Raw genomic sequence first — 2,532 nt, 5'->3', positions numbered from 1 at the left:
CGAAGCAGAGTAAATGACAGATCTCAGGTAAAGTCATAAACAAGGGATTAATCTCAAGGGTGGGATTTAAAAGGATAAATAGACCTGGCAGAGCTGCATTCTTTTCCTGCCCACACCCTGGCGATCTTAAAATCCTGAAAGGACAGTTTTTATACTTTAACATCTGAAACGATAGAGCCTATCAAATAAACACAAAGGCAATGTATGGTTGACCCTTTACAGCATACAGAAGTAGAGCTTTGATAAGAGATAACCATTTATATTTTAATTGCACTTCCTATTCCGAATAAGACTGTTTCCAAGCTTCCTAAAAGCCAACTTGATCTACAGAAAAACTATCGGGCACTAGGGTCACGTTTTAAAGGATTGAAATTCCAAATTGCATGACTTGACCAATGTGTACGAGTTTACAATTTGTTGGGCACCGTAAGCTACCACCAATATTTCAGGTGTAAACAATTTTTATAATTTATATTATTGGATGGGAAAAGGGAAGAGAGAGAGAGAAAAAGCAAGAAATGAGTGTGGGTGGAGGGGCTGGTGTCGCACCATCCAATAAAAGAACTTAATCCGATTTACTAATAAACCGATGAGATTTTTCTCTTTGTCTACAAGGGAAAAAGTCCTAAACTTTTAGATTCAAATAAGAAGCATTCTGATGACACCTGTCATCCGCCACGACATTTTTGTTCGACTATAGACACTAATTGTGCGCAAGGAGCTAATCTCGATTTACCGTAGAGAACTTACACATGTATTATTATTATTATTATTATTATTATTATTATTATATTATTATTATAATTACATTATTATTATTATTATTATTATTATATTATTATTATTATTATTATTATTATTATTATTATTATTATTATATTATTATTATTATATAAAGGATTAGTTTATCCAGACTTCTGAGCATAACAACGGCTCTTCTTGGGCTGGTTTTCAGGAATTAATAAAAAAGAAAAAAATATACTTTATTTAGGAAACCAGTTTTTTATTGGAACATGATGATCCTGTTAAATAGAAAAATCTTTGCTTTTAGCAAGAAGGCCTTTTAATGTTGAGTTTCGAAAATATAAGTTTCTTGATGGTTCTAAATTGGACAATCAACTAATAAGCGTTGGACAGTCATTGGTGTCTGGTATTGTACTACATTTCATTGGGTCTGGATGTGGATTTGACATCAAATGACCGTGTATGGCCTATATGTAGTGTTGTTAATACAACTTCTTTAGCTCTTTCTTTTTGAGATGATGAGTTTGTTTGTAATTGGCACTGATGTGCAATCTGCTTGCCAGTCTTGAGGTTTATCCAGTGTGATACTGGGGCATGTCATTGTTGATGGAATAGTGCAAGCTATAATTTGGCAGCTGTATCTGCTTTTTCGTTTCCTTCAATTCCCACATGTGCTGGAATCCAGCATATTTTTATTAATATTCTTGATTGAATAAGTCGTATTTTTATTTGGATTTCTTGTACAAGGTGATTTGGAGACTTGTACTTGCTTATAGCATCAATAACACTTCGCAAGTCACTGAAAATGATGGTGGAAATTGCTCTCTTTTCAGATATTATGTCTAGTTCTATTCGTATGGCTGCGAGTTCAGCAGTGCATACTGATGATATTGGGGGAAGATTTATCTTTACTAATTTATCTCTTGAGAATGCTGAAGCTTCTACTCCAGTGTTATTTTTTTGCCCATCTGTATAGATCATAAGTTGATCTCCTTTTCTTCTGATGTGTTCTAATGCAGGTTGGTAGTACATCTGTGCTTGTCATATATCTGTTTAGAAGATGTTATGATAGAGCAGTACATATTATTACTCTTTTCAAAGTCCAGGGAGGTGGGAGTTCTATTGTTGGATGGAAAATTGTCTAATATTATGTGAATTAATTAAATATTTGGTTCTTTGTGGGAAAGAGCGAGCACTATGATTTTCTAATCTTTTATTATAATTTAGAAAGCATGTAGCAGCGGGAGATGTTCCTGCTTGAAGGGAAAGGCCTCTAAACATAGTTATCAAGTTGCGTGATGTTTTAGGGGTAATATACCTGCTTCTACTAACAGGGAGTTTATAGGGGATGATCGAAATGCTCCCGTGCACAAACGTATTCCTTCATGATGTAATGCATCTACTGTTTTTAATGTAGCTTCTGAGGCAGATTTGGTATGTGATAGTTTTTTCAATATGTCAAGGGCTTTTATGCCTTTTGCTTTAATACATTTGAGGTCTGCTTTCCAGTTTAGGTGCTGATCAAACACCATTCCTAGGTATTTACCATTAGTGCAGAATTTAATTTAGTATTTAAAGATATAGCATAATTGTTTGGTGTTTTAACCTTCTTTTATCTTTATAGAAAATAACTGCATTTGTTTTTTATTTATTGAAAACTGAAATTCTACTGATATTTGCCCATTGGTATATTTGTGATGGCTGTATTGAGGATTCTTTGGGCTGTCTTACTGTGCTGCTTGTATAATATATGGCAGTCATTAACATAAAAGCTGTTTTTAATTCCTT

At 33.7% G+C, this 2,532-nt stretch overlaps 1 protein-coding gene across 1 annotated transcript; it reads right to left on the bottom strand.

Annotated features, from left to right (window-relative positions):
• Window positions 1-1,365: 1,365 nt before the first annotated feature.
• On the bottom strand, window positions 1,366-1,776 carry LOC135222104 (uncharacterized). The gene has a single exon (XM_064260275.1). It carries the CDS (start codon window positions 1,774-1,776, stop codon window positions 1,366-1,368), a length of 411 nt encoding a protein of 136 aa, XP_064116345.1.
• Window positions 1,777-2,532: the final 756 nt, after the last annotated feature.

Source organism: Macrobrachium nipponense, chromosome 3, assembly GCF_015104395.2.
Source record: "Macrobrachium nipponense isolate FS-2020 chromosome 3, ASM1510439v2, whole genome shotgun sequence".
In the NCBI taxonomy this organism is placed as follows: domain Eukaryota; kingdom Metazoa; phylum Arthropoda; class Malacostraca; order Decapoda; family Palaemonidae; genus Macrobrachium; species Macrobrachium nipponense.
This window is presented reverse-complemented; position numbering and strand designations above follow the sequence as displayed.